This window comes from Tenrec ecaudatus, chromosome 4 (genome assembly GCF_050624435.1).
Source record: "Tenrec ecaudatus isolate mTenEca1 chromosome 4, mTenEca1.hap1, whole genome shotgun sequence".
In the NCBI taxonomy this organism is placed as follows: domain Eukaryota; kingdom Metazoa; phylum Chordata; class Mammalia; order Afrosoricida; family Tenrecidae; genus Tenrec; species Tenrec ecaudatus.
In genome coordinates this window covers 70898838-70921589 of record NC_134533.1, presented here as the reverse complement: position 1 = coordinate 70921589, position 22752 = coordinate 70898838, and the positions used below count along the sequence as shown (strand labels likewise).

General features: G+C 37.7%; 1 protein-coding gene and 1 non-coding gene across 4 annotated transcripts in view; both read left to right on the top strand.

Annotated features, from left to right (window-relative positions):
• RAB6A (RAB6A, member RAS oncogene family) overlaps window positions 1–22752 on the top strand; it is a 61865-nt gene that overhangs the window by 9587 nt on the left and 29526 nt on the right. For all 3 annotated transcript variants that reach the window (XM_075546254.1, XM_075546253.1, XM_075546255.1), the window contains exon 2: window positions 16489–16547. In XM_075546254.1, the coding sequence (XP_075402369.1) occupies window positions 16489–16547 (59 nt within the window). The remainder of the gene's footprint in view (window positions 1–16488; window positions 16548–22752) is intronic.
• Window positions 20801–20964, top strand: LOC142447584 (U1 spliceosomal RNA). The gene has a single exon (XR_012784258.1). It is a non-coding gene; the product is annotated as a U1 spliceosomal RNA (small nuclear RNA).

Here is a 22752-nt window from a genome sequence, read left to right as displayed (position 1 = left end):
GATGTTGAGAAATGCCCAAAGGGTAAGCTATTCCACTATAAGCCTCTGCCCCAAAATGCCTAGCTGTAGCTTTGTGGTTCAGCAAATCTTAGCTCCCCCAATTAAGTGCATGGAGGTCCTCCACTCCATAAGCCAGAGTCCTTCCTGAAGGCGCTCAGATTTACTTGCTCTGTGGACTGGGAAGTTCACTGCTCTTACACCCACCAGGGTTCCTACCCGGTATTGTGGAGAACAAGAATATTTCTTCAAAAGAAAGAAAGAGTATTTCTTGATGTGGCACATCTTCATATCTGGTTGGAACTTTGGTCATCTTTATCCATAAGCAAAGCCCAGTCTAGAGCAACCCAACAAATTTCAACAGTTTATACCAGCTCACAGTCTCAAACATATTTCTCTCATTGGTCATCTCAGCCAAAGCCATACAAGCTATGTGTTTCAGACCAGCTGGCCCCTTCTCATTCTCAGCCCTAGCCCCCATAGGGGCTAGTTCGCACAACTAACTCCCTAACTTCAGACCACTAGCCCTTCTTCTCTTGGTTTGTGAAGCAAAATGTGTTTGAATTATTAAATGGAAAACTAATTTGCAGTATAAAGTATTTTTTGAAAAAGAGGTATAGAGTGTTAATCTAATCCTTGTTAACTAGAGAAACAAATCCAGAGACACTCATATGTATAATGGAGAACTTTATATCAGAGTAATTGTATATTAAGAAAACATCCCAGCCCAGTCCAGATCAAGTCCATAAGTCCAATATTAGCCCATATGTACAATACCAGTCTGAAAATTCCTCTTCGGACTCACACAACACATGCAATGATGCTGAGTGAAGGAAGATCACAGGCCAGTGGGTAGAAAATCTTTTGGATCCAGTGGCAGTGGAAGCATCTTCGCGCTTGCGTGGGTCTCCACATGGCTTCTCCAACTCCAGGGCTCTGGCTGTCATCAGCATAAGTCCATATGTCTTGTCAGCAGAGAATGAGAAGCAGAGAGTGTATTTGGCCTCCAGTGAGCTATTTATCTTCTTATGGCCTCTAAATGAGATCATCAAGCTGTGACCTGATTGACAGGCTAGACCCTTTGCAAGTTGATAGAGGAGATTACCATATATAGTCGGGTATAAGCCGACCTGAATATCAGCGGAGGCACTTCATTTTAACCACAAAAACTGCATTCAAAAATGTGCTGAAAAACTTGGCTTATTATATGAGTATATGTGGTATGTAACTGCCACATAGACCTAGATGGAGATCTGTCAGGTAGCTTCACATTTTGATATTTTCTACGATTTATAACAATAAAAATAAATAAGTTGAAGGGCATCTCACAAACTAGTGCTCTTCATAATTGTGAGGATTGTGAAAACAAGGAAAATAGGAAATATTGCAGATCAGAGGAGACAAAGGAAAGCGATTACTAGATGCAGTGTGGGATGCTGAATTGGATCTTGTAACAGAAAGAAAAAAAAAAAAGATAAAATTAGTGAAATCTGAAAATTTTTTATTGTTAATAGCATTGTATCCTGTGGAGTACTAGGGACTGCCAGAAAGACAAAAAGAAAAATCTGTCTTGGAAGAAGTACATACAGAAAACTACTTAGAAGGTCTATGTTTTCCTTGTAGCTCTGTACATTTTCAGTTTGCCTTTCTTGTACCCAAACCAAACTCACTGCTAATAAGTTGAACCCAATTCTGCGGTGCCTGGTAACAATAAACGCAAAGTAATTTTAATAATTGCTTCATAGATATTAGTAAGCAAAATCTAAGTAGGTTTTATTTATATTGGATTTAGAATAACTCTACCATCTTATTTGTACCATCACCCTCCTCCCCCAATTCTTTTCTTTTATGAATTTATCATTTAAACAAAAGTAAATTCTTGCCTTAATAGTCTGGAAGTTATACATCTCCCCTTTTATTTAGTAATAACCATCAAAGCTGACTTAATGGGATTTACAATTAATGAATTGATACACCCCTTTTTTGAATAATGCAAAAACCTTACAAATCTTCTCTGCTTACTATTACTCCTCTCAATTAGCCAAAAAAACCCAAACATTTTGCTATTGAGTTGATGCCAACTCAGAAAGTCTGTAGGACTAGATAGAACTGTGCTTGTGAGTTTCTGAGACTATAACTATTTATAAGAGAATAGACAGGCCCATCTTTCTCTCTTGGAACAGCTGATTGTTTTGAACTACAGACCTTGCATATTGCAACCCAATGCACCACCACTATACCATCAGGGCTCCTTAAAACCCCACAAGGCATTTTTGTTTCAAACATTGATTATTATTTGGTAAGGGACACCTTTTATTGATTGAAGTTTCAAACAATTCAAGTAGTAAAACAAGCCCACAAGAGCCAAAATAAGACCTGAGTACATCTCACCTGAGTTTAGAGACTGTCACAGGAACAAATTTGTTGCATTGAAAACTAATCACCCAAATCCAAGGCAAGCTGTGCGATGACATGAAGGACTTCATATTGAAAAAAGCAAAATGTCATTAAAAAAACGACAACGAAAAGACCAAAATGGTTATTGGAAGAGACTCAAACTTGTTCTTGAATGTAGACTTGGTAGATAGTCAACTACTTTAGCAGGGAGCATGATTGAAAACCAGATGGTATTGTAAGAAGAAGTTCTGAGTTGTCCTGAAAGTATGGACACAAAACAAGGCTCTGGGAATTGAAGGGATACCGATGGTCCAGCAACTTGATGCAACCCTGGAGGCACTCACGCTTCTATGCTAAGCAATTTAGAAGGCCAGGTTAACCGACTGAAAGAGAATTGTATTAATTCCAAAGAAAAGTGATCCATCCAAAAGCAAGTGATTATGTAGTATATCAATAAGAAACTGCTAGAAATTCAAGTTGGATTCAGAAGAGAGGGTGGAACAGGGATATCATTGCTGATATCAGATGGATCTTGGCTGAAAGCAGAGAATACTAGATAGATGTTTATTTGTTTCATTGACAAATCAAAATCAGTCAGCTAGCTATGCAGATCATAATTTATAGAACATTGCTGAGAATGTGAGTTCCAGAACACTTAGTTGAGCTCACGTAGAACATGTACATAGACGGAGGCAGTCATTTGAGCAGAAAAAGGACAGGACACTGGGTTAAAATCAGGAAAGGTGTGTTAAGAGTTGTATTCTATCAATAGGGATGTTTAGCAAATAGTCTGAGGAGCTGAACTGTATGAATAAGAGTGTGGCAATATTGGAGGGAGACTATAATTCACAATATGCAGGTGACACAATTTTATTGGCTGAAAGCAAAGAACACTTGAAATACCAAGGAAGATCACAGACTATTCCTTAGAATGGATTACACCTCAACATGAAAACAAACATCTTCGCAACATCATGATAATAAGAAATCATTGAAGTTACCTAGGGTTCCATTTTACTTGGATTCATAAACAACACCCATGGAAACAGCATTCAAAAAAATCAAAGGTGGGGTTGGTGTTGGCAGAGATGTTTGTGGAATGAAGCAGTAAACTATTTTCCTTTTTTTATATCTACGACCAATCTGTAATTTTTGGCTGTTTTTAACCAAGTACATATATTGCCTTTATAACTGATTTTCCTTATACAGTTATATTATTTTAGTTTTATATAACTTCTAGATTGAAGGCATTTGAGAAAAATAAAATACACCCACTGTATATACTTGAGTATAAGCCAACCTAAATATCAGCTGAGGCACTTATTTTTACCACAAAAACTGCATTAAAAATGTGCTGAAAAATTTATACATGAGTATGTATGGTATTTTTATTTTAAAAAAGGACTTACTGTGTCAAGTAATTCTGCAAAAGACCTATTTAGTGTTAAGAAGCAAAGATGTTACTTTGAGGACTAAGGTGCACATGACTCAAGCCATAGTACTTTCAATTCTTTATATGCATGGAAAGTGATTAGATCTTAGAATTGATATCTTTGAATTATGATATTGGTGAAGAATATTTAATGTACTATTGACTGCCAGAAAAAATGAACAAATCTCTCTTGAAATAAGTACAGTCAAATGCTTCTAATAAGGGAGAATAGCGAGATTTTGTCTCATGTACTTTAGACATATTATCAAGATGGATCACTTCTTGGAGAAGGTCGTCTTGCATGGTAAGTTAAAAAAAAAGAGGAAAACCCTCAATGGATGAATTGACACAGTGACTGTATTAAAGTGGGTTCAGCTGTGATCCACAAGGTCCGCAGGCTCAAAACAGCCTGCTCCTTGGGAGATAGAAGGGGCTTTCTACTCCCTTGAAGAGTTAAAATCTCAGACACTCACAGGGCAGTTCTACCTTGTCCTGTAGGGTCATGAGTTGGCATCAACTTGATAGCAGTGAGTTATTTCTCATTCTTTTCTTAAATGCAGGGAAAGGCAGTGTTTTAGTTCTATTGTGCATAGGTTACCATTAGTCAGAGCCAAGTTGAGGGCACCTAACAACATTGCCGAGACATTGAGTTTTATAGTAACACTTTTAAAAATTAAATCATTTTATTGGGGGCTCACACAATTTTTATCACAATCCATTACATATATCAATTGTGTAAAGCACTTTTGTACATTCATTGCCCTCATCATTCTCAAAATATTTCCTCTCCACTTAAGCCCTTGGCATCAGCTCCTTATTCCCCCCCCTCCACTCCCCACTCTCCACTTCCTTTTCTTTTCATACTCTTAACTGTTTTCATGTTTTCTCCTTCGTGGATTGTAAGTTCCTGTGAGAGTTGTTACTCTTGTTTTTGCATTCCCATCCCCCAGCCTCCCTTTCCCCATAGCATTTAGTAGTTTCGGAATGAAATGGGAAATAAATAGACATCTAAGCATTACTTATTATTGGTGAGAGAGGCCAATGGGGAGAGAGTAACTTTTCTGTCTTTATCTTTCTTGTAGGTGAATAATTTTTATTTTTACATTTGTCTCTATTTAATTATCTTGGAAGCTCATATAATAGTCATTGTCCTCGCCATCAATAACATTGCAAATAAAAACACCACTGAAAACTTTTAAGTTATAGATGACAAAATTACTTTTCTTCCCAAATAAGCTAATTTCCCCATTTCTAGCTGTGATTGATTCTACAAAGTAGTTGTCTTTTCTTCTGGAGAAACAAAATTATTTAATTTTTCTATAGAGAAAGGCTACTAGTTCTATTCCACTTAACTGGTGTTGACTGGGTTAGCAACATACAGGTAGCATTTGTTTTAATTGGTTTTCTTGTTTTACTCTAGAATTGCATCACCTTGATGATAGCATTCACTCATTTCAGTGAGTTTTGCTGTAGCTGAGCTTTTCTGCTGTGGCCCTGGGTACTTTCTCAGTTGTCATTGTTAATATGATGGAACAGTGACTACACATGGAGCTTTGGCTTAGCTCATTTATTAAAATCAGAGTATTAGATTATCATAGCAGATATAATAAAGTAGTTGCTACCGTAAACATTTTTTTAAACAATTTATTGGGGCTCAAACAATTCTTATCACAGTTCATACATAAACATACATCAATTGTATAAAGCACATCTGTACAGTCTTTGCCCTAATCATTTTTTTCTCCTCTTTTCTTTTTTTACATTTTATTAGGGACTCATACAACTCTTATCACCATCCATACATATACATACATCAATTGTATAAAGCACATCCATACATTCCCTGCCCCAGTCATTCTCAAGGCATTTGCTCTCCACTTAAGCCCCTTGCATCAGGTCCTCTTTTTTTTTCCCCTCCCTCCCCTTTCCCCCCTCCCTCATGTGCCCTTGGTAATTTATACATCGTTATTTTGTCATATCTTGTCCTATCCGTAGTCTCCCTTCCCCCCTTCTCTGCTGTCCCTCTCCCAGGGAAGAGGTCACATGTGGATCCTTGTAATCAGTTCCCCCTTTCCAACCCACTCACCCTCCACTCTCCCAGCATCGTCCCTCACACCCTTGGTCCTGAAGGTATCATCCACCCTGGATTCCCTGTACCTCCAGCCCTCATATGTACCAGTGTGCAGCCTCTGTCCTATCCAGCCCTGCAAGCTAGAATTCGGATCATGGTAGTTGGGGGGAGGAAGCATCCAGGATCTGGGGGAAAGCTGTGTTCTTCATCGGTACTACCTCACACCCTAATTAACCCATCTCCTCTCCTAAACCCCTCTATGAGGGGATCTCCATTGGCCGACACTGGGCCTTGGGTCTCCACTCTGCACTTCCCCCTTCATTTAATATGGTATATATATACATATATACACATACATACACACACTTACACCTTTTTTTTGCATGATGCCTTATACCTGGTCCCTTGGCACCTCGTGATCGCACTGGCCGGTGTGCTTCTTCCATGTGGGCTTATTTGCTTCTGAGCTAGATGGCCGCTTGTTCACCTTCAAGCCTTTAAGACCCCAGACACTATCTCTTTTGATAGTCAGGCACCATCAGCTTTCTTCACCACATTTGCTTACGCACCCATTTGTCTTCAGCGATCCTATCATGGAGGTGTGCAGTCAATGATATGATTTTTTGTTCTTTGATGCCTGGTAACTGATCCCTTTGGGACCACTCGATCACACAGGCTGGTGTGTTCTTCCATGTGGACTTTGTTGCTTCTGAGCTAGATGGCCGCTTGTTTATCTTCAAGCCTTTAAGACCCCAGTCACTATCTCTTTTGATAGCCGGGCACCATCAGCTTTCTTCACCACATTTACTTGTTCACCCACTTTGGCTCCAGCTGTTGTGTCGGGAGAGTGAGCATCATAGAGTTCCAATTTAATAAAAGAAGGTATTCATGCATTGAGGGAGTGTTTGAGTAGAGGCCCAAGGTCCTTCCGCCACCTTAATACTTGACCTATCAATATAGACACATAGGTCTATTTCCCCATCCTCCTATATATATTTGCATGTACATGTCTTTGTCTAGACCTCCATGAATGCCCTTTGACTCCTAGCTCTTTCCTCCATCTCCCTTGACTTTCCTCCTGCCCTACTACCATGCTTCATCGCCACCTGGGCTAGAGTATACCTCTTCTCTAAGCAACCTTACCCTTGATCATTTCCCACCAGGCCTGCCACTCCCCCTTCTCTACCATTTGGGGTCCCATGTTTTTCCCTTGTCCCTGGGTTTGTTAACACCACTTCCTTACCCCCTCTAACCCCCCACCCCAAGTCCCCCCGGAACTGTCGGTCCCGTTGTTTTTCCTCCAGATAGTTCATCCAGCCTGTCCTATTCAGACAGACCTGTGGAGACACTAACATGCACGAAAACAAGACAGAGGAAAACAAAACAACAGTATACAACCAAGCAACAAAACAACAAAAAGAAACCACTGACAAAGAACAGAACAAAACAGTTCACAAGAGAAAAGTTTGTAGTTAGTTCAGGGATCGTTTGCTGGCCCTTAGGAGCGTTTTCCAGTCCAGTCTTTTGGGGCACCACGCCCTGGCCCCAAAGTCCACTTTCAGCATTCCCTGGGGACCTTGCCACTCCATTCCCTTGCTGTTCCGCTGCACTCCCCCAGTGCTTTGCCTCGGTGTGGTGGGATCAGGTCAGGTGCAATTCCCACAGTGTCTCCGGTGCAGTCCCCTGTATCGCCCTTAGTCACTGATTGGCATCATTTCTCATAGTGGGGCCAGCCATGTTGTTCTCTCTGTGGACTGGCTGCTCTACTCAGGAACATCATCCTCACGGCCTGGTGGGCCAGGCTGTGCTCCACTCTCTCCTCCTGCCCCTTCATCTTCTCCCGTGTGCTCTGATCAGATATGTTCATCTCCCGGGGCTGCAGAGTCAATGTCGTCCTTTGGAACAAATTCTTTTTTGGGGAGGGGCAGGAATCCACTTAATTTATGGTTCTGGGGCCAGCCTCCCAGACCTCTCCACTGGTTCCCTAACCGTAAACATTTTTACATATGAGGGGGAACACCAAAAAGCCTGAAAAGTTTCCCCAAAGCTGTGTATTTAAGTTTTTTATTAAACCTTATCACCTTGAAAGTACTCTGCATTGCAAAATTGCACTTAATCCATTTGTCAAATCTGCAATTCCATTCTTAGAAACATTTTCAAACTCATCTGTTTGGATGGCTGACAGCACCTCAGTTGTTTTTTTTTTTCTTCACCTCTTTTATGTGGGCAAATCACTGTCCTTTCCTAGCCCTCTTCATTAGTGGAAACAAAAAGAAGTCTTAAGGAGTGAGGTCAGATGAGTAAGGTGTGTGGGGCAAGAGAGGCCTGCTGTCCCCCCTCTAAAAAAAAAAACAAAAACGATGCACTGAGATGGGTGCCTGAGCATGTGAATTGTCATGGTGGCAAAACCAGTTCCCCTGTGTGACTTAAATCAGGCCCTTTTTGTTGTACACTGTTATGCAATATTTTCAGAATCTCTAAATAGAATGCTTGATTAACAGTTTGACCTAGTAGAAAGAACTCCAAATGCACTACGAGTTGTCATTTTCATCTGTTTAGAATGAGGTTTATCATCAAACGACATTTCACCTTTTTGAAACAAGAAAACCACTTGTGCACTTGCGTTTTTCCCACAGCATTGTCCTTGTAAGCTGTGTTCAATATCACATTAGTTTCTGTGGTTTTTTTTATGCCCAGGAAACAAAATTTAACAGCTGCCCGCTGTTCTCTTAAATCAGTCATCACAAAAAATGAGGTTCCAGTGAAACTGCTTTTATGAAATAAATTCACTGTTACTAGAGAGCAGCTTCCCAGATGATGCCACTGGGTGCACTAACTCAAGGGGAGTTGCTTGATGCTCTCCTAGTAGGGAAAAATTCATACTACAAAAGCTCTGCACTGCCCAGCACAATTCAGGGTTTTTTTTTCTCAGTATCTCCAAGTGTGCAATTCAGTGAATTACTTACTTTTTACATTTTATTTTACTGGGAGCGTTCTTACAGATATTATAGCATTCCATAGTTCAATTACATCAAGCAGTGTTATACAATTGCTACCACAGTCTGTTTCAAAACATTTTCTTTCTTGAACTCCTTGATGTCAGCTCCTCTTTATCTCCCCTCCCTCACTATACCGCCCCAGGAGCCTTTATTCCTCTTTTCTTTCTATAATTTTTAATATGCCATTTCTTATCATCTCTATCCATTCACATACAATTCTGTTGTTTGATGCCATCTAGTGGGATTATACAGTCATAAATGCTCACAACTCCCCATTCTCCCACTCCCCTCCCCCATACTTCAGGGACCCATTATTTCTGTTTTTTTGTTGGGTTGTCTATCTTGACTTTAATGTACTGAATGATCTTAAATACACCAATGAATATAGGCAAATGTAACATGATTAATGAGGTAGAACAAATGTAAACCAAAACAGTAAGGGGAGACAGTTAATGTGGTTCATCAGTACCATACCACACTCTGGATTTCTCATACTTTCAGTGTGGCCATTCTGAGAAGGACAGTCCTATTATTATTATTTTTTTAGTCCTATTATTTTACATGTACATCCATACCCCTTCACATCGATTTGGTTGCTGTGTTTGAACTTTTGATACCTCTTCTCCTTGACATCTCATGATCACACAGGCTGGTGTGTTTTTTCCATGTGGGCTTCATTGCTCCCTGCTAGATGGGTGCTTGTTTAACTAAAAGCCTTTAAGACTCCAGATGCTGTATCTTGGGTCATGTGATAATTCTACAACCACTTGTGTCAGTTTGTCGTAATGTGATGGCTTGTGTGTTGCTGTGCTGCTTGAAGTTATGCCATTGGTATTTCAAATGCCAGCAGGATCATCTAGAGCGGTGGTTCTCAGCCTTCCTAATGCCATGACCCTTTAATACAGTTCCTCATGAAATTATTTTCATTGATACTTTATAACTGTAATTTTGCTACTGTTAGGAAGCGTCATGAAAATATCTGATATGTAGGATGTATTTTCATTGGTACGAATTGAACATAATTAAAGCATAGTGATTAATCACAAAAACAGTATGTAGTTGTATATTATAAAATATATCTAATTACAAATAAATGAAATTTTGTCCTGAAGCACGGTGTGGCATGGTAACAGTTTTCACTCCCTGTACTCATACGTGGGCGTATCTGCATGTGAGCGGACCCACCTGGAGACAGATAGGGGAGCAGTGTCTGTTACTAAGACCAATCGGAAATGTGTTTTCTAGTGGTCTTAGGCGACCCTTATGAAAGAGTCGTTTGACCCCCCAGTGGAGTGACTACTCACAGGTTGAGAACCACTGCTCTAGACTGTGAAGAAGAAGGAATTGGCCTCCCACTTCAGAGGAAGTAACCACTGAAAACCACAAGCATAGCAGGGAAACATTGTCAGATACTGAAGACCTAATACGTGGAAGCAAACCATTGTCAGAGATAGTGCCGGAGGATGGACGACTTGGATTGTAAGGCACTTGAAATGTGATTGAAGAGTAATGACATTCTCAAAGTACATTCAACCATGGTGATGTGAATGAAGTAAAACCTGTAGGAGTGGAGCCTCTGGGATTTTCATTTGCTGATGGGGCATGACTCAAGGTTAGAAGAAAGAATTGCAGAAATCTAATATTCGGAACTTGCAATCTATGAAGTATGACTCCACGAAAGTTGAAAGTTATCAGAAATGAAATGGCATGCATAAAAATCAATGTTCTTGTTGCTAGTGGACTGAAATGGGCTGGTATTAGACATTTTGCATCAGAAAGTCTTAGGGTTTTTAATGCTGGGAATGACAAAATCAAGAGGAATTGGGTTGCATTCATTGTCAAAAATTACATTTCAGGGTTAAGTTTTGGAAATATACTGCTTATCTGTGATAGGATTCTATCTAACCTTTTTGAAGGAAACAGTCAATTCAACTGTTACTCAAATTTATGCACCAGCTATTAATGCTAGTGATTCAGAAATTGAAGGATTCTACCAGTCTTCAGTCGGAAATTAAACAAACATGCACTCAAGATGCATCAGTAATTGTTGGTGACTGGAATGCAGAAGTTGGGAACAAGGAAAGAACAATAGTTGAAAATATGGTCTTGGTGATAGAAACGAAGCTGGAGATTGATAACATTTTTAAGACCAATAACTTGATCATAGGAAATCCCTTTGTCAGTAACACAAATTCCCTTTTCAGTAACATGGTGATAAATGGAGGGAAAAGAAGGAAATTCTTAAGGGTTTTTTTTTTTAATTGGTGCTTGAATCCACAGTCAGTGCTCATGGAGCAGTCAAGAGATCAAAAGATGTATTGCATTGATTACATCTGCTGCACAAGACTTCTTTAGAGTATTGAAAACAATGATGTTACTTTGAGGACTAAGGTGCACCTGAACCAAGTCATAGTCTTTTCAATTGCCTCATATGCATAGGAAAGTTGGTTTTAAACCGGCGACCATGTGGATCCAAGCCCAATGCATAGCCTGCACCACAAGGACTCACTCCTTTTGCTTGGTGTCAGCTGTGCAAGCAAACTGAGATTTATTTTTTGCCTTTTTCTGATGAGTACTGCACTGTCCAAGAATGTCAGTACTATACTGAATAGTAGTGGTGTCATTGGGTAATCTGCTCTTGTTCTTAGTTTTAGGAGGAAAGAATTTTTTATTTCACCCTTATGTGTGACATTAGCTATAGGTTATGTATAGATACTCTTTATGACATTGAGGAAATTACCTTTTTTTCCTGGCTTACTAGTTTCCTTAGAGCTTTTATCACAAATTCATGTGGAATTGTATCACTTTATATCTACTAAGATGATTATGTGGATTTTCTTTATTGATATTCTAGATATCATTTGATTAACTTGTTTCATATGGTTAAATATTTTATTCCTAAGATGATAAACTCCCACTCATTATGAGATATATATTTTTATATAGAGGTGAATTTGACTTGCTAATGTTTTAAGAAATTTTGAATGGGTATTCATCAAAGGTATTAATCTATAATTTTCTTTTCTTGTAATATCTTTGTCATGTTTTAATATTAGGGTAATACTGATTCTATGTCAAGAATTAGAAAGTATTCTTGCTCTTTTTTTCCCAAAAGGTTTGTGTAAGATTAATTCTTAGATTAGAATTCATGAGTGAAATAATGTGGGCTTGGAATTTTATGAGATTTTTACATCCTTTTACTTTTAAACTTATTTGTTACTTTGTTTTTAAAATGTATCTATTACAGAGTTTGACATTTTTTTGCATTGGTTAAATCTGATGCGTAGACAGACCTCTTTAAAATGTTGAAAAGCAAGGATGCTAGTTAATTTGATGACTGAGGTACCCCTGATCCAAACCTTGGAATTTCCATATGCTTCATAAATGTATATGAAAGTTGGACATTGAATAAGGAAGACTGAAATATTGATGCTTTTGAATGATGGTGCTGCTAAAGAATATTGAAAGTACCATAGACTGCCAAGAGAACAAATAGATGTGTCTGTCTGGTAAGAAGTGCAATCAGAATGCTCCTTAGAGGCATGCTGTCAGGAGAGACCAGTCCCTGGAGCAGGACATCAGGCTTGGTAAAGAAGACATGCAGCAGAAGAGGAATACTCTCAGCAAGATGGATTGACAACAGTGGCTACAACTGTCAAACATAAGAACAATTCTGAGGACTGGGTGTTCTGTTTTATAAAGACTTGTTAAGAGTCTACTTGAAACTTGATGACGACAACAACAGCATTAAAGAGAATGTATTGTGTTTGCATTCTTGTCCAGTTTGAAAATCTCTGACTTTCAATTGGAGTTTTTAGGTATATTTTTTATATATATATATATATACTCAGGAACCCTGGTGGTGTTTGCTGTCAGGTAAATATTGGACTGCTAACTACAAGGTTGGCTCTTCAAACCTGTCAGCCACTCTGCTATTGAAAGAAGAGGCTCTTTGCTTCCATAAGATCTACAGACTAAACCTTATTTAACATCTTTGTTAGCTCATTAAAGCCAAAGATGGATTTCATTGCCTGATAAATCTGCAAAACCAACCAAAGAAACAAAAAATCTGTTTCAACTCAATAGCTTTCTGACAGGGTAGAGAAGACTTACTCCACATGGCTTCCCAGGCTATAATCTTTCCAGACGTAGACTCTCACCTCGTTCTCCAGAACTCACCTGGGGAGTTCACACTGCCTTTGATTAACAGCCACCTGTTCAGTGACTGTGCCACCAGTGCTCCTGGATGCTGCACAAGGAGAGAGGATTTAAAATCAACAATATTTTACACGGAAAAGGCTGTCCTGTCATTCTTACTTTCATTTGCATATTTTGGGTTAAGAAGAAAATTCCAGAAGGAAGTTAGTACATGAATTTCTCATGTTCTTTATCAAATAGTGTCTAGAGTGCCCTCCTGCTTCTAAAGTAGAAGTAAATTTCCACTATTGACATTACTACTAATACATAAATTTATTCTTGAGTGTTGATTTTACTGACAAAAATATATAATTGGGAACATATTTAATAAAATTTTAAGAAAATATTTACAGTCTTGGAAACCCTATATATGGTCACTGTGAGTTGGCATCAGCTTGCAAGTTGCAGATTGGCTGTTTGGTTTGAGTTATATGTACTCAAAGGAGTCCCTTGTGGTGCAGTGAGTTAAGTGTTGATCTGATAACCAAAAAGTTAAGGTTCAAACTGAGAAGGATAAATATAAGGACATCTGATTCTGTAAAGGTTTATAGCTTTGAAAGCTTTGGGGCAATTTTACTTAGATCTATAGGATTGCTAGGAGTCGGTATTGATTAGTTGACAGTGGGCTCATGTATATATATTAGACTTTTTAATCTATTTGTGCTTTGGGTAAAAGTTTACATAGCAGATTTGTTTTAATTCAACAGTTTGTACGCATTTTATTCTGTGATACTGCTTGTAATCCCTCAGAGTAACAGTACTTCTCTGCCTCTGCGCTTTGTTTCTGGGTAGATGCAGCCCGTTGATTTAACTGAGATAAGTTCTACGTTTGCTGTGACTTTGAAGTTTTGTTTATTTTTTATTTGTCTCATCTAATTTTACTCAATCTATGGAGTATCTGTTCTGTTTTCATGTTTTTGGTGATGGCAGCACTTACCTCTCACAAGTACACATCACTAATCTCCACAGCCTGTGTCCTGTCTTGTAAAATATAGGAACATTACAGTAGTATCAAGATAAGTCAAAACGTTTTGTAACTATGGGTCCAGTTCATATATGCACACCTTTATTTCAGATAAAATGTGTTCAAACAGGTGTCTGTGATCAGTGGATTACTGCAGACAGATTATCTCCACAATGTACTCGGTATAGTCTTATTAGCATGGGCTAAAAAAAAATCCAACCAAAACAGTGACTTCAGAAAGGATCTTAAATTCAGGGTAGAAAGATCAGCTCAGAAGGTTATGACAATTACGTTTATATTATATGATGTCATTTCCCTTCATCCTGAAGACATTCTTCAACGTGTTTTTTGTGTGTGTGAAATGGGTGAAGGTTTATAAAGCAAATCAGTTTTCCATTCAACAATTTATACACATTTTGTTTCATATTGATTGCTATCTCCACAGTATAATATCACTTACGCTACTTTCTTCTGTGTTTTCATGTTTTCCATTCTTTCTCTTCTACCTCTTCCTGTCTTTTGAAATTTGCCTTCGAGTAAATGCTACATTTTTTATATCAAATGGATTTTTATTCAAAGGTGTTTGTCCTTTCCTCGTGTTACAGCTCAATTCATACACCTGAAAATTGATCCACCACCAATTACAATGTTTCTTAAGATCTCTTGATGCAGTAAAATCTTTAAGATGGTAAAACCTTAAAAAAATGGTGATACATATAAGGTTTAAAATTTGAAGCCTGAAATAAGAGATCAGAACTGATCCATGGAAGGGAAGCAACACCAAAGCATGGACAGACAGGGTCAGTGGCCTTGTCCGGATGTCCCCAGACCATGTGCGACTCTACCCTCTGCCTCAGAGTTTGTCCTTGAATTGAACCAATAAAACTCCCCATTCACACAAAAAAGAAAATTGAACCACCAGTTTCAGGCCTAAAGGTTGACCAAGGCCCATAGTTTTGGGGCTCTGCCAGTTTTTCTGTATTTTTTAGTATGTGTCCAGGAACTCTCTCACTTTTGTCATTCTCATTCTTAAAGAGTACTATAATTGGCTTTAGGATATGGTGGTGCAACTTTTTCTCTCTGGAGAAGTAAAGATTTGTATCTACCCCTTTCTATATCATCCCTTCCTATTACATTCTCATATGTAATTTTTTCCTGGATGTTTTCAAGGTTTTCACAGTTTGCCAAGCTGTGATTTTCTTTGTCTTTATCTTGCTTGGAATTTTTTCAGTTTCCTGAATCTATTGAGTTCTTTCTTGCCACTCACCATATTTGGGAAATGTTCAGCTCTTATTTCTATAAATATTCCCCCCCATTCTTTTCTTTCTTATTCTCCTAGATATATAATTTGAATATTAGATTATTTGATATTCTACTATAAATAATTGAAATGGTTAATTTTTCTTTCATAATTTTTCTCTTAGAGCTCCATTTTATAATTTCTATTCATCTGTATTCAGAAGTACCAATTATCTTGCTCTTTCCAGTCCATGTTAAGTCTAAACAGTTACTGTTTCTTACCAGTTATTACAATTATCCCCAAGTTTACATTTGAGTCCTTACTCATTTCTGTTTCTCTGCTAGATTTCCTATCTGTTAATGTATATCTTCTTGTAAGTGTTTGAACATATTTATAGTGGTTCCTTGAAATCCTTGTTAACTGCAGTGAGGGTCATCTCAGAACCCATTTTTATTGACTATTCTTTTGAGTATTAATTAGTGTTTTTCTTCCTACATCTAGTAATTTTTATACTGTATATTGGATATAATCAGATAATTTTTTCTGGTTCTTTAATGGATAGTTTTATCCTAGAAGGTAGTTGAGTTGACTGGACTTAAGCTATAAGTTTAAATTCACATTTAGTGAACAACAGATAAAAACCTCTGCTTAATTCTTTCAACATACAGCTACTGCTTTTTTACTGAGAGCAAAGATACAGCTGCTTGGTCTTTTGTGACTTGGTAATGTTTATATGCTTGGTTGTTTTCCTTCATCTTGTTTTTTCATACTCCTCAGCTCTTATATAAATACCCTTTACCTATATCCATAATTTGAGAGCATTTTGGTTATTAAAGGCAAGTGACAAACTCAGGGCCATGCGGCTTTTTGTTATTAATGGAACCTTTGCAGATCTTTCAAATTAATTTAATTGTAATTCTTCCCCCTCTCTCTTTCAACATGTTTCTCCCCCCAAATCATTTTATTGGGAGTTAATACAGATTTATTATTCCATAGTTCATACACATCAAGCAGTATTGTACAATTACTACCACGTTCAGTTTCAGAACATTCTTTTCCTTCATGAACTCCTGGTATCGCCTTATACAACCCTGCCTCCCCCATCAATTGTAATTCTTAGTGGAAGAATTATTTGGTAAGACAATGTAATGTATTTATTGACTGAAGCTCTTTTATTTTATTTTCATTCAGTTGGAAAGACATCGTTGATCACCAGATTCATGTATGACAGTTTTGACAACACCTATCAGGTATTTTGTTTTGCTACCCTATTAATTGTCTCTTTTATATTATAAATAATATTCAAAGTGTTTTTAAAGTTCATTTATTTTCTTTATAGTTCATTTATTCTCATGCAGGCATGGATGTAAAAGTACTTTTTGTTATCTGTTTAATACTACATACAATTTATATCTTCTCATTTGAATCTTTGCTTCCTATCCCACAATGTATAAAAGATTATTTCTCATAACATCTGAGATGAAGTTAGGAGTGACTGTAAGTACTTAATTTTTTTAGAGCTTTCATTCAATTATAGGTTTTTGGTGAAAAATATATATATATAAAGTTGAAATCAGGAATGAATGATGAAATTGAAGCTCTAGTAATTAAGTTTGGAAAAATTCTCAAATGTCACAGTTAACATTACATGCTACGAAATTGTCATAGGTCCAGTAAAAATTACAAGGGAAATCATCAAATACGTCGAGACGCATGAAAATGAAAATGCGAGCATACCCAAAGCTAGGGAATGCAGCTGAAGCACTGCTGGAAGGAAATTTATAGCAGTGAATTCTTATTATAAAATGAAGAAAGACCTCACGTCAGTAATCTAACCTTTCTATCTTATTAAACTGAGAAAGCACACAAAAGGCAGGATCTCATAAATTTTAGAATGTAAATATATGACTTGGTGGTGGTAGTGTTATATGTGTTTTTAACTTTGATCCCTGTAACATAGTAGAACTTCTTCATAGGGTTTTCTTGACTCTAGTCTTTGTGGAAGCAGACCATATTACCCTGATAACAATATTAGACAAGAGAGACATCAAAAGGAATTTAAAAATCTATACAACAGTGTTTTATGAATATAAATATGAATATGCATAAATATATACAAATATAAATACAAATAAGTCCTCAACAAAATACTAGCATTCTGAGTCCAGCAACATGTAAAAAGTATTAGATAAACACTACTTTTGGGGGTGGTTTTTTAAAAATCATTTTATTGGGTGCCTGTACAGCTCTTACCACAATCCATACATACATCCATGCATGCATACATCATCATTTAATTTTTTTAATAAATCTTTTTTTGGGGCTCATACAACTCTTATCACAATCCATACATCCATCAATTGAGTAAAGCACCCTTATATATTCGTTGCCGTCTTCATTCTCAGCATCATTATTTTCAAAACATTTTCTTTCTACTTGAATCCTTGGTATCAGCTCCTCAGTTTTTTCCCTCCTCCCCCACCCATGAACCCTTGATAATTTATAAGGTATTATTATTTTTTCATGTCTTACACTGACCGATTTTATTCCAGGTGTAAGCTTTTCTTGCTTACTATTAGTTTTCCCTCTTTTTTGATACTTTTTTCTTTTTTTTAAATCATTTTATTGGCTCGTACAACTTTTTTTTCTTCTTTCTTACTCTTTATTATTTTCTTGCCATTTTGTTTTTGTTTTGTTTGTTTTTTAAATCATTTCATTGGGGTCTCTTACAGCTCTTTATCACAATCCATACATCCATCCATTGTGCCACACACATTTCTACACTTGTTGCCATCATCATTCTCAAAACAGCTTGGTATATACACTATTATCAGTAATTTTTATCCCATGAATTTAAGGTTGCTCAACATATGAAAGTTAATCAAAAGTATCAATATAATGCATTATATTAAGCAATGTAATACGTCATATGAATAGAATAATGCCTATTATTATCTCAATAGATGCAGAAACAGTAGTTGACAACCCAACATCTTTTCACGGTAAAAACACTCAGTGTATTGTGAGTAGAAGGAATCTTCCTCAGCACATAGATGGCATCTTCAGTAAAGTGAGATTATTGGGTAGAACATACAAATAAGGTATATAGGACTCTTAACTCAGTCAGTTTTGCTATTTCATGGGATATACACATGAACAATCTCAGAATTAAGAACCAGAAATCCCATCAAGAGAGGGGCTACCAGCTGACTGCATGCTGAGTTTCCCTGCCTGAAGTGGTGGAGACATTAGAGGCTATGACAGCAGACAAACCACACTTAGACCATGAAAGAGCAAAGGGTTTCCCAGTCTATGGAAAACAATAAAGCTGAGTTCATTTGGGCAAGGATGTTCCTGACATGATCGCTAAAGACCAAATGGTTACGTAAGCAAATGTGGCAAAGAATGCTGATGGTGCTGGCTATTAAAAGATGGCTGGAGTCTTAATGGCTTGAAGGTAAACAAGTAGCCATCTAGCAGGGAAGCAACAAAACCACATGGAATAAGCGCACCAGCTTGTGTGATCATGAGGTGTCGACAGTATCAGGCATCAGAAGACCCAAAAGAATTGATCATATCAATGCGAATGAGGTGGGTCCAGAGTAGAGATCAAAGCCCATTTGTAGACAATGAGGCACCCCTCACAGAAGGGTCACAAGGAAGGGACAAGTCAGCCAGGGTGCAGCATAGCGCCTATGAAACATACAACATTCATCTAGTTCTTTAATGCCTCGTGCCGCTCCCCCCCCCCCCCATCATGACCTCAGCTCTACCTTACAAATTTGGCTAGACCAGAACATTTACACTGGTACAAATAAGAGCTCTCGACACACGACATACAGGACTGATGAACCCCTCAGGTACAGTAATGAGAATAGCGATACCTTGAGAGAAGGGGGAGATGGGAGGACAAAGGGGGAACCAATTGCATATAACCACTTGCCCCCAGGGGGATGAAAACAGACACATGGATGAAGGGAGACAGCGGACGGTGTATGATATGAAAATAATTATAATTTATAAGGGGTTCATGAGGGTGGGGTGGTGGGGGAAGAGGAGCTGTTAACAAAGACTCAAGTAGAAAGAAAATGTGTTTTGAAAATGATGGCAACATATGTATTAATGTGCTTGATACAATTGATATATGGATTGTTGTAATTGCTGTAAGAGCTCCCAATAAAATGATTTTTTTTTTAAATGGGCAGGATGCTGGCTTGCAGAATGGGCTGGCCTTAGGGTATTTATCATTAGCAGAAGCAGGGTAAAGGCCAAGTGACTGTGTAGGTGAGAAGCAGAAGATCAGAGAAAGACAAGCTTACTGTCGTGACGGAGAAGATGGGCTGCATCCTTAATGTTCACTGATGTTCACTTGTGACCTTTCCTAATAAACCCACAATAATGAGTATTGTTTATACAACTGAATAAACTAGTGAACTCAGTAGAGAAGTAGAGTGCTATGGGAGGGATGTTGAATGGTAAGTGTGGATAAAGAAGAAGGAGGTCAGACATGGTCCCCATGCCATTTCTTCAGCATCTGTGAAAAATCTACAGATAGCATAATAATTTACATTGAAAAAACTGAATTCTTTCTATTATGCATTGAATTGTGTCCCCCCCCAAAATAATGTGTTATCAATCCCGTTTGGAACATGTTTATCTTTATGAATTTTAATCATGTCTTATCAGTGTAGGGTGTGAGATTTTTGAGATACGAAAGAGCAGACATGGCACTGCAGCCATAGCTGAAGTTGATGCAGACAAACTAGCTGCATGCCCAGGTACGAACTAGTGGCTTGAGGAGCTGGGACAGATTCTTCCCCCAGAACCTTTCCTACTCTGTTGGCAGGAATGCAGACTTGTAGTCCCAGCTACCTAAGCTGGGAGAAAATAAATTTGTTAAAGCATCTACTTGTGGTATTTCTATCATACTAGGATTGAGTAAGACAGATGCCCCCTAAAATCTAGAACATTATCTGTGTGCTCTCGTTTATTCTGTCTTACACTAGAGGTTCTAGCTTAGCCATTTGGGCAAGAAAAAGAAAGAAAGCAAGAAATACCATCCAGATTGGAAAAGTAAAACAATTTGCACATGACATGAGCTTGTATATGAAAAATCATAAGGCATCTACACAAAAAGTATATTAGAAATAAGGATATAAGATCAATATATAAAAATTAATTGAATTTTATATTAGTAATACACAATTAAAATGAAAATTCAAAAGCTAATATAACTTACAATCATATCAAAAGGAGTAACATACCTAAGAAGTTAAAGAAGCAGTTATGAAATATTTGCACTGAAGATTAGGACTTTTGTACTGGAAATCAGACAGTGTCATTGAAAGGAATTGAAAGAACTAAGTAAATGGAGCGAGACCCTCAATTTATGGATTGAAAGAATTAATATTGATAAAATGATTACTTCACAAATTGATATATAGGTTTTATGGAGTTCCTGAAAAAATTCCAACTGAATTCGTTGTAGAAATTGACAAGTCTCCTACTTACCTGGCAGGGGGGATACCATGATCATGAAGGTGGTTTTCCCAGGGCGAGGCTTATCCATTGTACTCCGGATGCGCTGACCCCTGCGATTTCCCCAAATGTGGGAAACTCGACTGCATAATTTGTGGTAGTGGGGGACTGCGTTCTCACTCTCCCCTGGAAAAAAAAAAGAAAAGAAATTGACAAGTCAATATAGAAATACAAGGGGCAGCCAAACGATCTTACTACAAAACTACAGCAATCGATGTTATCTAGTACTTGTATAAGAGTAGACATATAATTGGAATAGAATTAAGAGTAGAAATAAACATACTGATTTTGGGCAAGATAGTTAAGATGTCGCAATGGAGAAAGAGCAGTCTTTTTAACAAACGGTACTGGATTGACTGGGTCTCCACATAACAAAGTAGTGAAGTCTATTTCACTACATACAGAAACTTCTTAAAAAATGGATCAAGTTAGATGTAAGAACTAAAATTGTAGAACTCGAAGAAAACAGCTATAAGACTTCATGACCTATGATTAGGCATTGGATTGTATAGGGCAGTGGTTCTCAACCTGTGGATCTCGGCCCCTTTCACAGGGGTCGTGCAATTCATAACAACAGTAGCAAAATTAAAGTTATGAAGTAGCAATGAAAATAATTTTATTGTTAGGTCACCACAACATGGGGAACTATATTAAAGGGTCTTGGCATTAGGAAGGTTGAGAACTACTGGTTTAAGGTAAATGTTACCACATTTAAATTGTATACTATAAAAATCAATTAAAAGTTTATATAAAATTTAAAGAGCTCTGGTGGCACAATAGTTAAACATTCAGCTGTTAATTGTAAAGTCAGCGATTTGAACCCACAGGCCAGCGTGCCCATACTTTTCCAGCATGAGAGCTACTTATAAAATGATCAAGTCAAAATGATCTACCAATTACAAAAATACAAAACATTTTTATTTATTTATTACATTTATTCATAAATGCATTGAGAATTCCTTATATGTACAGTGTATGTTTATGTACCTTGCATAACCCCATGAGTCCATATTACACAACACAATTAACTGCACATTTTTTGTCATTACCTGAGTTTATAACTCTGATGACTTGGCATTGAGTGGAATGAGCCAGGGATGCATAATCCGCACAGTAGCTGCTGACAGCCAACCTCAAGCACACTTCCAAATGATCATCAGTCATGGTGGAAAGGTACTTGGACCCAATGATCTTTATGTGGGAGAAGGCTGACTCACATAAATAAGTAGAGCCAAGTAATGCAGTCAAGGAGGTGGCACATTTTCTCAGGTTTGGGTGCTTTCCCTCTGTAAGTTCTAGATCTCTTCATGCGCTCTGGACTTCAGCTGAATGTCGGCTTGTAGTGTCAAAATCTCCCATTCCCTATGAAAGTGGTACGTTTTTGACTTCTTACTTGGTCCAGCTCCCCCACTCATTTTAACACCCTTTCTTAGTTTAAGAAAAAAAACCAAGGTCTAAAAATTGGCAATAACTTAGTTTGTCAGTTTTGCTGCACTTAGAACAGTTGTTTGCTCATTCGTTTGACACCTGAGATTGCATCTGATGGGTTGCACTGTATATCTGTTAAGTGACGGGATTGATGATAAGCTTACGTCTATTTTTTTAATACCATGAGATCTACCCACACTACATTTGAGATCAACAAGTAGATTGTGATTGACGTATTGAACATCCCTGCCATAGGCCAGGTCTGCAGGAGAAAAGACCTGTTATTCTTTCATTAAGATTTCTACGTAGAAAACACTATGGCATAGTTATGTTCTTACAGTGTCACTTTGAGTTGGAATTAAGTGACAGCACCCAACAATATATAAAAGGACTTTATATCATTTGTGTACCTCAATAGTGTTACTGTTCCCCATAAATAGACAGTCTCTTGTTGGATCGAAAATTGGGCCATAGAAATAAGTTTAGTTT